This window comes from Rhamphochromis longiceps, linkage group LG19 (assembly GCF_057381845.1).
Source record: "Rhamphochromis longiceps isolate RC_006_pf linkage group LG19, R_longiceps_female_GT1.1, whole genome shotgun sequence".
Taxonomy (NCBI): Eukaryota; Metazoa; Chordata; class Actinopteri; order Cichliformes; family Cichlidae; genus Rhamphochromis; species Rhamphochromis longiceps.
The window spans coordinates 20,499,707-20,516,774 of NC_140575.1; the positions used below are offsets into that span (position 1 = coordinate 20,499,707).

Consider the following 17,068-nt stretch of genomic DNA (forward strand, 5'->3'; position numbering starts at 1 on the left):
CAGAAGATTTAGTCACCTGTTTTCAAGAGGTTGAGGTATGGCATGGGAGATGAATCCAAAATCTTCTCTTCGAAATCTTCCATCGAACACCTCCTCTAAACATCCGTTATCTCCACACTTTATTAGACAACTGTGGAAAACAAATACAGCTCCGGTGCCTTCTGCTTGATTCTCCAAATACAAAATAAATCCACAAGAATGTGACATAAAAACAGCACCTCACACTCACGCTTGGAAAACAAGGTTCGCCGGACAGGGTTAAACACTCTGCCGACAACAACGAGGAAATAATCCACACAGATTAGCACACATACTTCACATCTTGGTTCTGTTTTCACAGCAAATGTCAATTCTCAAAGGACAAATCCTTCAACACAGTCCCTATTAACGCACTAATCACCTGACTGAGCAACAACAAATAAATAAATGTAATCCTAAACGACCCAACGAGATTGTAAGAACTTGAGTTTTTTTATTTTTAGAAAATAAAAACCAAACATTAAATACATCAATCTTCAATTAAATTCCCTCAAAACAAATAATCACACTGTTAAACGCAGCCTCAAAGACAACACCACGAATTTCCAAAAACTTTAAATCGCTCATTGTCATAAGTGGTAACTTTAATTTAAAAAAAAAAAAAAAAAAAAAAACACACTACAGGTTGCTCAACGTGACACGCAACAACTGCACAACAACGATAAAAACATCTCTTAACCCATGCCATATTGTAGCCAACCAATCTGGAAGACGATAACTGCTTTTTGTTGGCGTTTCATCGGAAAAGCGTGGCAACTCCCTTAGATACCGGCTACGCTGAAGTTTCTTCAATAAACAAAAGTCACGTGTTTCTTTGTCTTTCTTTGGTCATTGACAAGAAGAAGTAATGGTCAGACTAAAAAAGGGGAAGGTGTGTTTTGTAGAAAGTTTAAAAAAAACATAACAGCACAACCAACCCTCCTTTTTTGTAACTGTATTATGGTTGGATTCCAACATAAAGGATGGACTTGTCAGACGCCACTCGCCAGGCTCGACGAGAGCGCTGCTAAGGGTAAGTGGGTCCCAAGAGCGTGCCTCCCAATATGGGAGGGTAACATTAGGGTAAAGGTTACAAGAAAGGAGAGAAGTCTCAGGGAGAAACGGCATTCCCACCAGAAGCTTTAAGGCTCCACTTCAGTGTCCTCCTCAGCATGTTTCTGCATGTGCATCAGCATTCCCTGCAACACACAAAGTCACAGCCTCTAAATCAGCTTCTAAAACTTGTATGTACTCAACCAAAGCATATGTAAGCGTTTATATAATAGGAGGTTATATTAAAATGCATATTTACACAGCATCACTCATTAAATATGAAGTTCCTGCTATGTATTGCTTTAGAATCATGTATAGATTCTAACAGGACATGATTTGTTTTTACACTTTATTCGTGACAGGTTGTTATGGTCCTCTTATGGTCGCTCAGCTCCATATTTATTAAAATAGCATAAATTAGCTTTGCTGGATTTGCAGTTGAAAGTTTATATTATAGTGGGCCTTGGTGTTTCACCGTCTGACTGAAACAAGCTATTTTAAATCTATCTGTCTACTGATTGGCTGCTACTAGCAGACAGGAGTTTTTCCTGTTTGACATGAGCATTTTAGAGCTTTTGGGCCATAAAGATGATCTGCATATATGTCGAAATGAAGATTTGAAATTTGGGCTATGTTTAATATAAGTATCCTTATTGTATCAGTACACACAGTCAAGCAAAAAACACAAAGTACACTCTTACTGCTTCCACGGGAATTAAGAGGGTAAGCAGCAGCCAGGTGCTGCTAATCAAATGTACCCAATTAACTAATCATCTGTAAATAAATAAATAAAACCACCTCTAATAAAAGTTGATGCTTTGTGTGTCTGCTGGTCTGAAGCATTCAGGTGTTTTTGAATGACTGGGTGCCCGAGCAAACACACCCCAAGGTCAGATCGTGCAATACTTACAGAAATTGGAAAAAACCCAACAGCTACATTTCAGAGTCTACGGCCTTAGTTAGCATGTAATAGGTTAAAGTTCATGACAGTTGCTTGGAGGGACTGCCAGGAGAAAGCCTATTCTCTCTAAAAGAAAGGTTTTCAAATGTTTATCTGAACAAACCACAAGACGTCTTGAACAATGTTAACTTTGGACAGACCAGACCAAAGTGCAGATGTTTGCCCATAATGCATAGCACCACATTTGGTGAAAAACAAACACAGCATATCAGCTGAAACACCGACTGTCAAACACGGTGGTGGAGCGGAGTCACAGGGCTGAGCATTAACTCTTCTGAGTTTTGCAACAATCCAGTCAAAGTCCAGACCTCAACCTCACTGAAATGCTGTGGTGGAGCCTTAAGAAAGCTGTGCATACCTCAATGAACTAAGCAACGTTATTAGGAAGAGCAGGGCAACAATAAGAAAAAAAAATATTAATGGCTCATTATGGAGAATAAATGACTTTGACTGCATCTGTCCAAAAAGAAAGAAAATGTTGGGTGTTGAGTTCTGTTGAATGTGTTTATACCTGCTTGGAGGTGTTGCGCGCAGAGAAAAACGCTTCACAGTTTTTCCAGCGGCACTTGAGCGTCTGAAAGTTGCCACTGGTGTGGTCGTTGATCAGGTGCTGCCGCAGATGCTCTATCAACCCAAAGACCAGTGAACAGCCATGCCACTGGAAACACAAAACGCCAATAACCAAACAAAATGAGAAGCTCAGAAGGAAAAGACGGGACTGGAACACAACTTATCCATAAATTTCTCAGCATTGCTCCATGACACGTCTTACCCAGCAGCGGTAGTTTTGCATTAGGTTCAGCTTCACTGCCTGCACGCTGCCATCATAGCAACCCGTGTAGATCTGAAACACACAAAATTAGAGTTAGGATTTAGCCTTCTGAGATATAACACAGACAATTTTATGAAAAGAGATGTCTTGTAGAAAGCCAATCGCTCTCAATCATCACTTAGGACCCAGTAGAGGTGTGTGACAACATTAAAGCTTAGAAATTCCTCATATCAGCAATGAAACTTTACAATTTTCATTCATTCATTCATTCATTCGCTTCCGCTTATCCTTTTCAGGGTCGTGGGGGGCGCTGGAGCCTATCCCAGCTGTCATAGGGCGAGAGGCAGGGTACACCCTGGACAGGTCGCCAGTCTGTCGCAGGGCCAACACACAGGGACAGACAACCATTCGCACTCACTTGCACATTCACACCTAGTGGCAATTTGGATTAATCAATTAACCTATCCCCACAAGCTGCATGTCTTTGGACGGTGGGAGGAAGCCGGAGTACCCGGAGGGAACCCACGCAAACACGGGGAGAACATGCAAACTCCACACAGAAAGACCCCGGCCTGATGTTGGAATTGAACTCAGGACCTTCTTGCTGTGCGGCAACAGTGCTAACCACGGGATATCTAATGCTATAGATAATAAGGAATATACTGTTGGTGTTTTTATAGACTTAAAAAAGGCGTTTGATACAATTGATCATTCTATATTAATGAATAAACTGATGTTGGAATTGAACTCAGGACCTCCCGTGACTGGACCTTCTTGCTGTGCGGCAACAGTGCTAACCACCGTGCCACCGTGCTGCCCACTTTACAATTTGTTTTTCAAAAATATTCTGTATGAGAACCAAATAGATGAGTTATTAAGTCATAACTGGTGTCTAAACAACACTTGAAATAGCACGTCTCACCATGTTCTTGTGGATAGCCATGCACATCACCATGTCCTTGTGTCCTCCGTAGACCTGCAGTTGGTCATGAGTCTGTGGAGAGAGCGTGCTTTCAGATTTTCTTGTGCAATGGCATGTCAATATTAAATAAATAAAGAAATTCATGAGCAGTTTATGTTATTAAAAGACAGATGGTGTGACGATGCTAACCTGCAGGTCGTAGACACGGACCAGTTTGTCCAGGCAGGCGGTCACCATCACTTTCCCCAGGATGGCCACTACTGTAACAGCATGACTGTGGCCCTTATAAACCCGCACAAGCTCACCTGTCTGTGACAAAGTAAGAAAATAATCATTTCACATGGCTTCTTTTTCAAATGGTGAATAACTGAAATTAAAGACGCAAAACTGTAACAGCGACTCACATGGATGTTGTGTGCGTAGACACACTGATCACTGGATCCACTGAATACCAGATCATTGACCACCTGGGAAAAAGCAGCAGAAGAGAAGACACACTCACAAAAGACACAAATTTGCATACAAACATAGATAATCTGTGTATTATATTTTTTAACAGTACAAAACATCAAGGTTTATAACATGCCATCCTGTCATTGTTGTCTTGAATATCATGAAATTTACTCCAGCAGTAATGCAGTTGCTTTGTTGAAGCTCAGATGTAATCTACCTTCATGCAGAGCACAGTTTTGGTGTGTCCCTCCAGAGTGCGCAGCAGCAGTCCGTTCTTGGCGTCTCTCACACTGATGGTGTTGTCGTAGGAGCCCACCAGCAGGATCCTCCTGGCTCCCTCCTGTGATGAGGCCAGACAGCTCACGGCCCGCGGCCCGTGGCACTCAAACACGTCCATCTGCTTGTTTGTCTAAACAAACAATTGCAAAATGAACATCGAGCGAAGCACACTTCACGATGATGATGATTCTTTCTATCATTGCAGAAACAAGTAGCTGCAAAACCTTTTCATTTAAGGGCACACTTAAAGTCAGTAATATGTGCAAACTACTCGAGGTATGTGATTTAACACTGATGGGGCTGCATTTTCTGTCACATATAGGAGAATGTACAAGCACTGTGGCAGCATTTTTAGCTCAACACATTGGCCGTTTCCACATTATTTCTTAATTGCTTCCAATGCCATTATTTTAGAGACATTCCTGCTTGTGCTTAATTTTTCACCTTAAGGTTAAAGGTCACCACTGTGCCATTCGCCAGACCAGCATACAAAGTTTTCCAACGGCTGTGGAGGCAGAGGACTCGATCAGACAGAGAGAACTGCTGCTCGAGTTCCCGTGTCTGTGGACAAGAGCGAAATACAGAGTGTCAATAATCCAATGTTGCTGTGACACTAACATATGGCAGTTTAAGTAAAAGGCCTGTGATTTACCCTGAGGCTGTAGCAGCGTATGATCTGGTCACTGGAACCAGAATAAAGGCGATGATGCAGGCTTGGAGCCGCTGAGACCAACAGGCAGCTCACTTTGGAGCTGTGACCCTCGAACGTACCAACGCATTTATGACTCTACGACAAAATTTAAGAAAAGCAAAGTTGCAACGTTGTTCCATAATAGATATTCAGGCACATCCTGGCAAATAGCAGCAGTTATTTCATTCACAACTCACCACCAAGTCAAAGGCTTTGACGGTTCGATCTCCTGAGCACGTGTACAACAGGCCATTGTGGATGTGCATGGCGTTCACCGCCTCCTGGTGGCCCTCAAACAGCCCGTCAGTGGGCATCTCATCTTCACCATGGTCAGATGATGCATCTGGAAAATACAAACATGAAGGAAAATTTTTAAAAATCAAACACAGTGAGGAAACTGACATAAATGATCTTACAGCAGGTATATCCACTCATAAGGGGCCTGTCCAGATCATTTTAACATTTCTAATTCAAAAGATGGATCCAATTATGTGGTTCTTTACAGAAAAAAAAAGTTTACAAAGCATCGTATTTGTGTATGTGTGTCTTCTAGTAGTTATCTCTGCATACTCATGAATGCCCTCAGATAACACCTCTATGAATACTTTGCCCATAAAAAGTAAATTGGGCACACTGGAATCTATTTTTATTTGGTGAGTGTGATATTCATAACATAGAAATATTACTACTTACTACTATTACTACTACTGTTTGTACGTTTATGTGTATTTAAGGCTATCTCACTCCTAACATAACTATTTCTGTCACTTATAATGTGAACAATACAAGTACAAACTATGTTTGGTTAAGTATGACCCAACTTTAATCATAGCGACTGCTCTCCAGAGATGAACGTACCTGATGAGTTCTTGGGCAAAGTGATGGCAAATGGCATGTCACTGTTGAGAGAAAAGTTAGAGTTTAATCTAAAAGTTTGTTCTTATGAAATCTGACCTTTCTGAAACCCAGTTGTGCATCTTATAATTTAGGAAAAAAGTGTATTTTGCAATTAGCTTTTTTTAAATCCCACTTAAGTCTTTAAGTCTGTAGAAACAAGTATTTTTGCTCATATGAGTTCACACTGAGCTGAAATTGCGACAGCGACTCACCTCTCAGATGATTTACACAAATCCATGTCACTGGTGGAGGAGACCTCGTTGCAGGCCAGGCTCCGTGGCTCAGGACTGGAGGAGTCTGCGATTGGGGCTGGAGGGGGGATTTGAACTTGAACATTCACTTGGGGCTGCTGTCCGGCAACAGTGACCTCCATGCTTTCCTCTGAATCCAAGTTCACCATAATATCAGCGGTGGCCTCATGAGGAAGCTCTGCTGGGGACTTCTGCTCTGCCTTCTCTAATTTGGCACTTGGAAACAGCATCTTGAGTGGCTTCTTATCACCCTCTATGTTCATGTCACCCTCTCTGTCTTCTGTAGGGAGACTGGACGTACTGACCTGAGAGCCTCCGCTAGGTCTCCTACGCGTTCGGGGGCATCTCGGCCGTGAGGCCTCTTCATCCATCTCAGTGTCACTGCTTTCAAACTGCTCTGTCCCCTGAGCCTTCTTCAATGCCTTCCTCTTCTTCAGCTTCCTCACGCGCTTTCCAGTCCTCAGCTCTGATGGAGAGGCAGGGATATTAAGGATTGAGGGGGCTAAAGGGGATTTAAAGGATGGGATGTCTGCAGAGTCATTAACCTCACAGTCTCTAATGGGTAATAGAGGCTTAAGGGGGCTTTTTGTGTCAGCTAAAGAGGTGAGACTGTTCCTTGCTGTCTGTATGGCTTTTTCTGTTGTCTCAATAAGTGTTAGCGACTTCTCCTTGGAGTCTGCAGGCTCTCTAAAGTTCGACGGGTACAGCTCAGGGTGTCTTTCAGGGGAAGCCTGGAAGTTGACGGCGAAATCTGCAACAAGCAGCACAAATAACCCAAAATTGTCTGTTACTTTATTTAGTAAAATCTCCTACGTAACAATATCCTTTTATTCAAGTAATACAAATAACACATGATGGACTCTTCCAAACAGTATGTGTAAAAACTTGTAAAGATTAGATTCACATGCAGTATTTCTCATGATAAACACACTGTGTCCAGAATGCTTGTAAAATATTTGCAAAGCTGATTTTTGTATTGTGTTTAGTTTAGTGACATAAAAACCTTTTAACGCTTTTTACTTTTTGTTGGTCTTTTAGACATCTAGGTGAGCTCATTGATCAGTGAGAGAGATCACTGATCACAGTGATCAATGAGATGTAAGATCTGGGATGCTGTTTTAGGGTCTGGGAAAAGCAATGTTACCTGGTGAGGAGGCTCTGGCAGGAGTGACCGGCAGCTCCGGGGTGGTGCTGTGAGCACAGTTGGTCAAAGCGTCCGCAAGGTCCGGCTCTGAGCTGATATGAACAGGGGACAGGGGCTCCTGCTTGATAGCTACAGACATCAAGGGAAGGCTGGAGGAGGGGGGAGAGCCACACTCTGCAGCACGATTGGGACTGTGGACAGCAGTTTCCACAAGAGAGGAAAGTGTGACAGAGGAGGGTACGTGTGCCTCAGTTTCAAATGTATCCATCTTTTCTTCTTTCAGTTTGATCTGAGGTGCTTCCTCCATCGTACCTGTATAAAAAGAAATCCATGATTAAAAAGCTTATTCCACCAATCATAGCTTCTTCTGTAAACTATATTTGTTCCATTACTGCTACAAATATAATAAACTTATTTTTAACTATAGTAGAATACGAACTGGCTTTTAATTGAATCTAGTGTGTAGTAATTTGTAGTAATAGACATTTGGTACAAGTGACCAAATGTATTTTGCACATGTTTTTACCTTGCATCCCTTTTAGTAACTCAATGCGCTTGTTTCTTAAGGTGCTCATCTCTACAATCATCTGTGAAAGACAAAGCCATACAAAACAATGGTTAGGCAGGGAACATGTTATCTTCAAAGACAAACTGCATAGAAAGTATAAATCCTAACGTTAATCCCTAACTTTTAGAAGTAAATTAAATTCACATGGAACGCAAGACCATCGTTTAAATAGTGAGACTTGGGGTTATATATTAATGTGAAGTAGCTGGCAAGACAACAAAATGCTTGCCAACACAAACTCTCTGTGAGTCCTTAGGTGTAGGCCCTTTTTGTTATAATGTGTTGGCATTAGACACTAAACACCTAAAAGCACGTAACTGTGCGGAGAGAGAGTTTTTGAATAATAGAGTTCAGCTGTGTGCAGACCTGCTGTTTAACCACCATGAGACGCTGCACTTCCATGTAGGCGGCCTCCAGCGCAGCCCGGGCCTGGATCAGGCTGGTGTCCACAGTCTGCAGGGAGCGACTGAGCTCGTCCTCCCGCAGAGACACTGCCAACAGCTGGTCAATGTGCGAACGTTCTGCAGCAAGCCCAAAACACAGATGTGAAACACAAGCAGCTAAACCATGACAGGAAAATGAATTATAACCCCAGAGATTCTTGGTTTTTTTAGCCTACTAACCTCTTTTCGATTTGACCTTCTGTCTTTTGCTATTATGTTCTATGCATGAAGACTCTGTACTCAGAGCGTCCTACAGAGAAGAAAGAAAGCAGTCACGATGACATATTCTGCTTGTCCTTTCAAAAAACAAATACACAAATAAAAATGAGAACACCGTTTCCTAAGCTCACCCCGGCTGCTCTCCGCCTCTTTGCTGTTCCCAGACCATCGCACTGCTCCGTCCCTGAACTGCTGTCCCCGAGCACTGAGTCAGACCGCTGGAGGGCTGTCTGGTTCTGAGCTTTGGCCTCGAGATGAACGAGCATCTGTCCAACCTCTGGCTGAGACTGACAGTCTTGATTTCCTAGAGAAGACTTGCGATTTGGATTAACTGTAGATCCCTGCTGCTCTGAGTTGAAGCTTTCTCTCTGTGAGGTTTCCTTTGATATATGGGATGTAAAGAGGTTGTGCGTGGACGCAGGAGCGAGGCTACTCTCTGATAAGGAGCGTTTTCGTGAGGGGCCCTGGTAAGAGACGTCCATCAATGACTCCCACTGGAAACCCTCCAGCAGCGGTATGTCACCCTCCTCTTGGCTCTGGTACTCCTGCTCATATGAAACCATCTCAATGCCAAACCTGAAAGACAGAACATAAACTTGTATTAACTGAAATCAAATCGAAATCAAAATGTATTTAAAAATTTAAAGATGAGATTATAATTTCACCTTGGCATGCCTTTTCCTTTGTCTTGTTTCTTCCTGACCTCGTGATACACCTGTTCCCAGTTAACATTGCGCCGAGACCCAGAGGAGCTGATGAGCTGCCGCACAGTTGGCTTGAGCCCTGAATCCTTTTCGGTGTCGCTTCTCCGCGACTCGTTCACATTACGCACCCGTCTGGCAATGTTCAGGTTGGGCTCGTGGCCGACTGTTTTGCTCTTGGAGCTGATATGTTTGGTGAGGTCACGTTTTAAAACTGGAGGCAGGTCAAGTTTGGACAGACTTGATGCATGAGTCTGTGCGTCACCACTTCTGGAGGTGTCACTCTCTGAGCTCTGCCCTGCCTCACTGACCTGCATGGCCTCATCTGCAACAACTGAGCAGCTTTGCTTTTCCACTTTCTTATTGTTCTCCTCGTATTCCCTGCCTGATTCTGCCAGCTTGGAGGTCTCCACAGTAGAGGTGCTAACTTGCAGTGACTGGAGAAACTGACTGCTGTCTGAAGATGTCAAAGCAAGCTTTTCTGACCCAACTGGATCAGGTAACACTGATTTTACTGCATTCTGCCTGCAGCTGATCTCTTTGTTCACTCCAGTCTGACTCTGTACCTGATTCGTTTGCGGCTCCTCGACACTGTGCTGTGTCATTTCCACTTTTACGTTATTACCAAATGTATTTAAAGAGCCCTTCTTTTCTAACACAATTTGTTTGGCATGCTTAACTGATTCTGGGAGCTTCTGTTGCCGTGATTGAAAGGACCCAGTCAGTGAAGCCTTGACTTCACTCTGGATTCCAGTTGGTTTTGATTGCACTTGAGCCTGACTGGGGATCTTGCTGAGATGAGCCACACTGCTGATTCCAGGAGCTGAGGACATTTTCCGATCTAGCAATGACTTATTTGCATTCTGATTGTACCAATTAGACGCTGAATTCTGGTGGCCATCTCTCTGTGAACTGCTGCTTCTACTGCTACTCCCATCTCTAGGTTTGACTGCAGGGTTTGTTTTGTGCCTCCCTTTTTCTTCCAGTCTACTTAAAGGCAAAAGACTTGATTCCTTTTCAGATTGTGACTGGCTGTTAAAACCAGTGGCTTCCGGTGCTTTGTTTTGAGGTTTGGGGGCTCTTGGGTATTCCTCAGATGATTTTGGACCGGTATCTTTATGTGGCACAGACTCTAAACCCTTCACAGGATAGGGTGACCAGCGACAGGATTTGTCAATCTTCGGATTGCTGCCCAAAGTCTTAGAGCTTTTACTGCTATTAATATCAGATTCTGCTGGTTGGCCATCCCCCTTCTGTAGCCCAGCACTGGCCTGACCTGGTTGGTCATTACCTGTATTCTGAAACTGATTCACAGCCTGGGCCAAAGAGACAGGGGGAGGTGGATACATACGAGGAGCCTCCAAAAAGCTCATGTGCCGGTTCTTTTGAGTGTACTGGGAAATATTGTTTTGCCCATAGAGCCCATTTCTACTGCCTCCGTTGCTGAGCCACGGAAATCTATTTTCATTTTTGCCAGGAAATGCACAATGACCCCACGTCTTGTTGCTTCGAGCTTCCTGACTATCTGAGCTTCTACCAGCAAACTCTCCAGATGCCCACCTCTCTAAGTTGGGGGGCTCCTGAGCATGCCAGGTGGCGCTCTTCCCCTGTTTCCTCTGGTTCCAGGGTTGTATCTCCCCTGCTTTGGAGTCATACTGGTTGCTTTTGTACCAAGTCCTGTGGTGACTAGACCCACCGAATCCCTGTCCCGGCTGCTGCCAGCCACGCTGCAAGGAGTAACGCTCTTTAGCTTCCTTTAACCTCTGCTGAAACGCCTCCTTTCTCCTTTTATCCTCTTCATCTTTTGCTAGCTTTGCAGCAGCAGCTTCCTTCTCTTTTCTGGAAATAACAGTAATATAAATGAAATACAAGCAAATGTTTACAGCTGCCCTTACATCCAACTTGCAACATTCAAAACAAAAAGTAATAATATATGAGGCATTAACACAAAATGAGAGAAAGAACTAAACTTAGAAATACGTGAGGAGGATTGCCGCTCTGTGTGGGTGATACAATACACACTGTCAAGCTTAAAGAAGAAGAGTGAATTTGGATGGAAAATTTCGATTGTTTTAACTTTTTTTTTATTAGACTTCACATCAAAAGCAAATAATCCCACCTACAGGTTTGCCATAATAATTTCAAAAGTTTGTTTGACGCTGAAAGTCATTATTAGAGCAATTCATTTGCTTTAAATTAAAAACGCATTAATAAAATTATGATTTCAGAGAGTCTTCCTGACAATTACATGCACCAACCAGCAGAGGGAAAATGTCTGGTATGTGACAAATTGACAGCGTTTTCCTTCACATATCTTCATATGGATCAGCAATCACACATTATTATAAGGTATTTTGGGGGATTATACCAAATATGCATAGAAAAGACTCATTTGAAGAAATAGTCTAATAGTGCAATTAGTGTGACATTTTAGTTTTGGCTTAAAAAAACATGAATTTTAGAAATTAAAGTACAAAAAAGGGCTGAAGTGAAGGGTTTTGTGTTTTACTCTTTAATAAAAGCATCAAACTGCTTGTGTCTGAACCCTGTATGTGCAGTCATGCTTTTTTTATAGCCTTCAGTCCTGACATACGACTCCAGCTGCAGCATAATGTGAAGCTGTGGCTAAAAGAGGCCTCTGAGCACCACTGAGCAAAATGTGACTATACATGGTGTATATACACACACACATACACAAGCTTGTAAGGTATCACTATTTAAATCATAAAAGCTTCATAAAAGTCATCTGTGACTCTCCTGGAGACTTTTGATTTAAAATCCTAGACAACATTTTGTGTTTAAACCAAACGAGTAGCTATTTTTCTTTTACCTGATCTTCTCTTTTCTCTTTTCAATCAAGTCCACCAATTCCTGATCGAAGTAGTCTTCTTCATGGTCGAGCCCAGGAGGCTTCTGGTCAGCAGCCTCCACATTCTGCTTGTGCATGGGGCTGGAAATGTGGCTGGCATAATCAGTCAGACTCACCACCTTCACCTTACAGACTCTGCACTCATGTCCGCAGTCCCTGGGGAGGGAAGGAGAGAGCGGACGTTCAATCGTTCCTTCGGGCATTGCGCTAAACTTGTCTGGTTCGGTTTTCCTGCCTGCAGAGCTCGCAAATATATATTCTGGCTCTACTTTCTGTTACTTTAAAGTCTTCATAAAATCAGGAAAGGAGAATACTCTACAATCCTTGAAAATATTACTTGTCCAAATTCTCTATCCGTTACAGATCAGGAGGTCACTAACTTAGAATTTTATCTCATAAAAAATAATCGTTATCATCCTGATCGTGTTCTCCTTTCTTCAGCAGGCCATGGGTGGCAGGGTGAGGGCAGGAAGAGGAGCAGCAAGGCTGGACTCAGGCAGCATGCTAATCTAGCTGTCCCGCTTATGTCCAGCCAAGCAGTGCAGCACTGGGACGCGTGGAGGGGAGAGTAGCCCGGCGTCTGCAGCCTAGTGCGCCCTCATGATGGTGTCCGCTGCGCTCTGAGACTCTACAGAAGGCAATGTCTGTATATGACCTCACTCTGTGTTCCATGAGCCAGGACCCAGCCCCCTCTCAGGCCAGCATGTGTTATTAGCACAGGCCTGTGGATTGTACCGACCAATCCAATGCACAGCCTGTGTAACTGGAGCTGTGTGCAGCTGCTTCTAGCCTCCACTTCAAAACCTCTCCCAAGTATGCCATCCTGTGATTCTGATAGGGGCAGTGACTTTGCTGGCTCCTTCTCAACTTCTTTTTCAAATCTGTGTCATGGCATGCTGCCTTTTTGTGACCTCTCGTGCAGCTGGCACACAACTAATCAATATTTTTTCAAGTATTATTCGTCAGCTGCAGAAACAGTGCTGAAAATGCAATCTGTGGGTTAGCTTAACCTCACAAAAAAAAACTGTAACAAGCTGGAGCTAAATTTAAGTTTATTGTTGCCGTCATATTCCTACACAGGTGCTTTTCAAATAAATCTTCACACATTCTTTTCTTTAAAAAATACTAATATTCAGCTTTAGGTGATGAACACAATAAGATTTCATCTTTGCACATCAACAGCATGAAATTCCAGTAACTGAAACAGAGTTAGCTCCTCTAGAGATTCTTCCATCTCAGCGACAGAGCCACATGCTTTTAGTAATCTACATGCGAGTCACAAGATAGCCAGTTGCCTTCTAACGGTCATGCCTGTTGTTCCGGAGAGATTGTGTCTAAATATATGTGGTACAGTTGAGACAGCTGCCCCTATATCCACTTGCTCGATTACTGTGTACACGTGCCCGTGTGCACACGTGCCTCATGACCTAAATAATCTGGGCAAAAGTCTTGTGAAGCCAGTATTTTTGTGAAGCCAGTATTAAACAGGACGCAATAACCTGAACCTTTTCAGTATTGCATGAAAGTCACGAGTCATGTAATGAAATCAAACACCTTTTTTTGTTACGTACGTTTCAATTTATCTTTAAATAAATGTAACAAAATAAAGAAAGAAAAAAACTCACCGGCCTTTAAGGTTCTCCAGCTCACGGTGGTGGAGCATGCTTCTCGTGTGCTCATCCATCTCCTGCAGGTACATATTCATAATAAAACATTTTTTAAGGCGAGGTACAGAGAAACACATCAAAACACGTAGTTTTAGTTTAGTCAGGCAGTAAAAAGCCCCTCATATCTCATAGGTGGTTAAAAATAGGTATAATAAACCTAACTACAAGTATCTTTAATCAGAACCTTGCACACCTGAGAGTGTAGATACATGCCACGGTGATCAAATACTTATCATTATTTACTTTGTTTTTAAAGTGTCGACATATTTATAGTGTAAATCAAATTTCTGGGTCAGTTACCTGCTTGGAGACATAGACGGTTTCACAGAGGATGCACTTTCTGTCTCTCGTCATTTCGAACGCAGATGAATCTCAGCCCATTACTGCGGAAAGAGAGAGTGTTGTTTAACTTATGTGACGCCTCCCTGGGTGGATGTACCTGAGTTTTATTTCACAAGAACAATTAATTATGGGCTGTAATAGTGTCCATACTGTATGAAGAAAAGTGACACGTCAACCAACAAAATGAAAAGAACTCAAAGCTTTTTTTTTCTTTGAGCAACCACACCTAACTATTCAACAACATGCTTTGGTACCACAGTCCAAATACCAACAAAGTTCAACCTGATCACTAGTCTAATTCCAGTCTGCTGATAGAGCAGCTCTATGGCCAGAAGGCAGAGCGATGTCTGGACGTGTTCAACACTCACAAACAGGGGGAGGAATAAACACCGGCTACAAGTCAACTGCTGGTCAAGGTCTACACCAACACTGCCTGTTTTTAAGAAGGTGACCACATGAAGGATTTTACTTTATCCCCAAAATACTGCTGGTTTATGAATTTGGGGATCCAAAAAATATTCAGAAAAAGAGAGAAAATATGCAGTAGCTCTATTAATGTTTAAATACAACGACAAAATACTAGTATGGAAAAACAAACTACCACCCTGGAAACTGGAAAAACTGGCAGTCAAGCCTTTCTACAAACAATGACAAGTTGAATATTTGAGTGACGAGTGGATAAAGACAAAAACAGTAGGGCAAACCTTGTCTCACACTCACACACACACACGGTACAATTCAATTAAAAAGCATTTGGCCTACTTCCTGACTTTCTATTTTTTATTTTTGCATATTTTTCACACTTACATGTTCAGGTCCTGAAGCAGCAAAGCAGCCCCAGACCATCACACTAACACCACCATGCTGGCTTGCTCCCAAGATGTTCATTTTATGAAGTATTGTGGTAGTTTTACATTAGATGTAGCGGGACCCAAACCTTCCAAACAGTTCAACTTTTATTTTATCAGTCCACAGAGTATTTTCCCAAAAGTCTCAGGGATCATCAGGATGATTTTCTATAAGCAAATGTAAGATGAGCCTTTGTGGTGTTTTAGATCAGCGGTGGATCTCTTCCATGTAAGCCATTTTGACCTGTTTCTATCTTATTGTTAAATCATGATCCCACACCTTAACTGAGGCGAGTGAAGCCTGCAGTTCTTTAAATGTTGTTCTTCGTTCTTTTGTCACCTCCTGGATGGTGGTCGATGAGCTCTTGGAATAATTTTGGAAACCCAACTGCCCCTGTGAAGGTTCACCACTATTCCAGATTTCTAATGGTTCTCACAGTGGTTCACTGGAGCCCCAATTGCAGAGAAATGGCTTTGTAATCCTTTCCAGTCAGATGCCAGTGAATTTGACTTTGTTTCTTTAGATCATGGCATCATATATTCCTTTTTGAGATTTTTTTTTAGCCTACCCCACTTTATCAGAGAAATTCTATTTAAATTACCTCTTGATTCAACAGGTTTATGAAACTAAACTCAGCTTTCTGAAAAATGTGATTAATCATAGTTAATTCATGATTCGGAGTGGGTTATTTTTTCACACTAAACCAACTGGGTTTGGACAGCTTTTTCCCCTTAATAAATGAAACCATCATTTAAAAATCACATTTTGTATTTACTTGAGTTATCTTTGTATAATATTATAATTTGTTTGATGATCAGGAAGTATTATGCGATCTCACTTTCTTCGCTTTTACAGCACAATTTCCATTAACACAACTTTCCAACTTTTACCATACAGAAGAAGTGATCAGGTGAAATAGTAAAATAGTGACAGTAAGAATGGATACTCTTGAAGTGCCTTAAAATACCTTTGAAGGGCTATCTTTTAACACATTTATAAAACGCATGAGTGAGCTGCTAATTTTCTAAAGAGCAGCCAGGAGGACAATGTTAGATATCCCGTGAACTTCTGCACAGTTATGTTAGCAGATCAGGCAGCTGTGCTACAATGCTTGAAAACAGGCAGGGGGCAGTTAAAGAAGTTCCATGTCAAGTCAGTTTGTTTACATGCCACAGTTAGGATCTCATCTAATTTAGAAACCACAGAGAACATCTTCTACTGACGTTTCCCCAAGCTCATCACAACAAGGTACTTTATCATCAAAGCTGTGCCAAAATAAATACTTAAAATTCAAATGCACATATGACCAAAGTACTTGGAAATTTTAGTTAGCATGCTAACTTTGTGCAAAAGTTTACCACCAGTCGCATGACATTTTATTATGATGTTATCAAACACACTAAGGTAATAAAAACTTTATAGTAAATGTCAAGCGACAGCTTTATTGCTGTTTTAAACTAGCTTATGGTTAAATAAAGTCCTGGGTCCTTGAGTGTTGTTAGCCTAGCTGTTTCTAGTTGTACAGTTAGCTGGTAAGTATGCAAAAAAGCAAAATAACGTGACTCAAAAACTAGCTTAAATACGAGCTGACCATCCCACTACCAAAGTAATAAAAAATGTTATTACGAATTATGATTATTATTATTCAGCAGAATTTACTTGAACTGTTATTGAAAGCTAAGCTAGTAAGTTAGCGAGCTAGCAACAGCATGATAGCTGCCACATGAACATACCAGTAATGTCCTTAACTTATTAGCAATTAAAAGGTGATGAGGGAGCCCGACTACAACCGAATGGTTTTACACACTGTAGACACTTAGATGTGACTGATTGCTACCTTCACAACATCCAGATGTGTGTAGGACTACTGCATTTTCTCATCCATCGCTGAAGCTAATAACAACATCCGCCTCCTCGCCGCGCCCCCAAACGGAGCACCAACCCAAGATGCGTTCAGGACCATTTCGGA

General features: G+C 42.1%; 1 protein-coding gene across 1 annotated transcript; it reads right to left on the bottom strand.

Moving 5' to 3' along the window:
• Positions 1 to 390: 390 nt before the first annotated feature.
• On the bottom strand, positions 391 to 17,050 carry znf106a (zinc finger protein 106a). The gene is made up of 22 exons (XM_085391200.1): positions 16,937 to 17,050; positions 14,209 to 14,291; positions 13,867 to 13,928; positions 12,203 to 12,397; positions 9,337 to 11,211; positions 8,803 to 9,247; positions 8,633 to 8,702; positions 8,376 to 8,530; positions 7,968 to 8,028; positions 7,442 to 7,753; positions 6,259 to 7,048; positions 6,008 to 6,048; positions 5,347 to 5,492; positions 5,111 to 5,245; positions 4,903 to 5,019; positions 4,397 to 4,588; positions 4,131 to 4,193; positions 3,916 to 4,035; positions 3,727 to 3,798; positions 2,805 to 2,876; positions 2,544 to 2,690; positions 391 to 1,217 (listed from the first exon to the last, which is right to left on the bottom strand). Exons 2-22 carry the CDS (start codon positions 14,260 to 14,262, stop codon positions 1,161 to 1,163), a joined length of 5,181 nt encoding a protein of 1,726 aa, XP_085247326.1. The 5' UTR covers positions 14,263 to 14,291; positions 16,937 to 17,050; the 3' UTR covers positions 391 to 1,160.
• Between the last annotated feature and the right edge of the window lie 18 nt (positions 17,051 to 17,068).